General features: G+C 50.7%; 1 protein-coding gene across 1 annotated transcript in view; it reads right to left on the bottom strand.

Annotated features, from left to right (window-relative positions):
• LOC131676207 (protein mab-21-like) overlaps nt 1-1360 on the bottom strand; it is a 3149-nt gene extending 1789 nt beyond the window's left edge. The window contains exons 1-2 of the mRNA XM_058955329.1: nt 643-1360; nt 6-563 (exon numbers count right to left, since the gene is read on the bottom strand). Coding sequence (XP_058811312.1) covers nt 6-563; nt 643-845 — 761 coding nt within the window. The 5' untranslated portion in view covers nt 846-1360. The remainder of the gene's footprint in view (nt 1-5; nt 564-642) is intronic.
• Between the last annotated feature and the right edge of the window lie 607 nt (nt 1361-1967).

Raw genomic sequence — 1967 nt, 5'->3', positions numbered from 1 at the left:
AGCGCTTCCGGTAGCCACCCTGCAGCAGCCGGTTTTCCGCCTCGGTGAAGTGCAGGATCCAGGCATCCCCCTCGATGTTGGCATTCTTTCCCTGCAGGATCACACTTTCTTTGGAGAGTAGATCGAAACCTTCGGATTTTACCTCCGCTACCAGGGCCGGGTGGGGCCACGGGATGTGCGGAATGGGCCAGTGGGCTGCCGACCGGGGCCAAATGCCAGTGCACTTGAAAGCCGGCGTGATCTGAACGATATATCGTTCTCGAATTTTTAGCTTCACTTCGGTGGTATCCGGAACAAGTTTAACCACATCCCGGTAGGGACATTTTTCGACTGCTTGCGCGACTAGAGTGTGAAAACGGGAACGGATTTTGCGAGCCGACAGGTAACCAGAAGCTGTGATAAATTCCACCCACAGAGACATCGAACGCTTGCGACCGTCACTCAGCTTGAGAACGGCCGCTCCCGGCAGCGATCCGTCGTCCACGAAATTGAATACTCCCATCTGGTTGAGGTAGAGGACCACCTCGAAAAAGGTGGGGGAGATCACTTCCAGGCCTTCAAATCTGTCCAGGTGGAACAAGAAAAAAAAACAACAAAATGCTAATTTTAGTTCGAGAACCCACTTCGGAACTCCTTCGTTACCTTCCATTGCACTCGACCAGGCTGGAGATGAATCTGGGTTCCTGCACTTCCACCTCCCGCAGCACCTCCTGCACGATTTTACAAATCTCCCGAATCACTCGAGCTATGTTCCCCATCCGCATCTGTACCTTCTCCGCGTAGTACTTGTTGATCTGGAAGATGGTCTTCGACTGGACCGCTATCATCTCAGGTGGGACCAACATTCTGTCAACCGACAATTGAAACAAAAACAACAACAACAAACAGCACAAAACAATCGAATTATCACACCAGCCGACGCGTATTGTCCGGAATCGAGGCCCGTCGCCTGTCGGAAGATTTCAACTGCGGTCCCTGGCAGTCGGACAACTGGCACATGTTTCAACGGGCACCGAAAGCAGGCGGGTCACGTCCTTCCGCTGGTGCTCTGTACCCGCACACGCACACACACACACGCGCGCACACACGATCGATAAAAATTTAAAATATTCCTCCGGTTTCCCGCAGGTCGGAAAAGCTCCGGAACAGCGTAGTACCGTGCCCGCAAAGATGCGGAAGATGATTCGGACACGGTTGGAGAAAAACAAATGAAAGATACACTCCTTCCATCGCGTATACAGTAACACACGCGCGTCGGCTTCCTTGGATGCACATTTCACGCGCGCGGGGGGCACGTACATAGGCACACATACACTAGCAACCGCGTTTGTTAGGACAGTAGAATGAGTCCCCTCTTTCCAACAGCAACCCACGAACCGACTGGGGGCTGGGATGAGCGGGCGACACACAGCGCGCGGGCAGCCACCCTAAAACAAACATAAAATCAGTTGATTTATGACTGCAGCATAGCTTATAGCTTCCTTCCACACCAACACCTTTTGCCGATGTAAATACGGATACCTTTTCGCATGCATAGCCCCACGTGCTTCTCGTCATAGTGCGTACATAAACATACAACAGATGTGTGCAGTAAATTCGGTACCAGTGCTCGACGGGTGGTGGCGTAGCTGTCGGGCGACTGTGTTAGTGAATATAAACACGGGATAAGTAGGCGTGGTTTTCGTGTATCGCCAGATGTTGTAATGGTAGATACGATTCCATACACCAATACATACAGTCATGTCAAGCAATGCAATGCGCTACCAAAGTTGGTAACCAACAGACAGAGTTTACACATTACCATCAGCTTACTTTGGTTATGTAGAATAATAAACAGGGCCTGCTGTGCGCGGTCCGCCTGCCCCAAACCATGTACGGATGGAAATACATGGCTAGGATAAAGTTAATTTATGGGTATGATTTTCACAGCTTACATCTCGGTTTATAGGGCTATAAAGTGAAGTTTT

The sequence above is a fragment of the Topomyia yanbarensis genome, chromosome 1 (genome assembly GCF_030247195.1).
Source record: "Topomyia yanbarensis strain Yona2022 chromosome 1, ASM3024719v1, whole genome shotgun sequence".
NCBI classification, from domain to species: Eukaryota; Metazoa; Arthropoda; class Insecta; order Diptera; family Culicidae; genus Topomyia; species Topomyia yanbarensis.
Note: the sequence above shows the minus strand (reverse complement) of the source record. Positions and strands in the feature narration are given on the sequence as shown.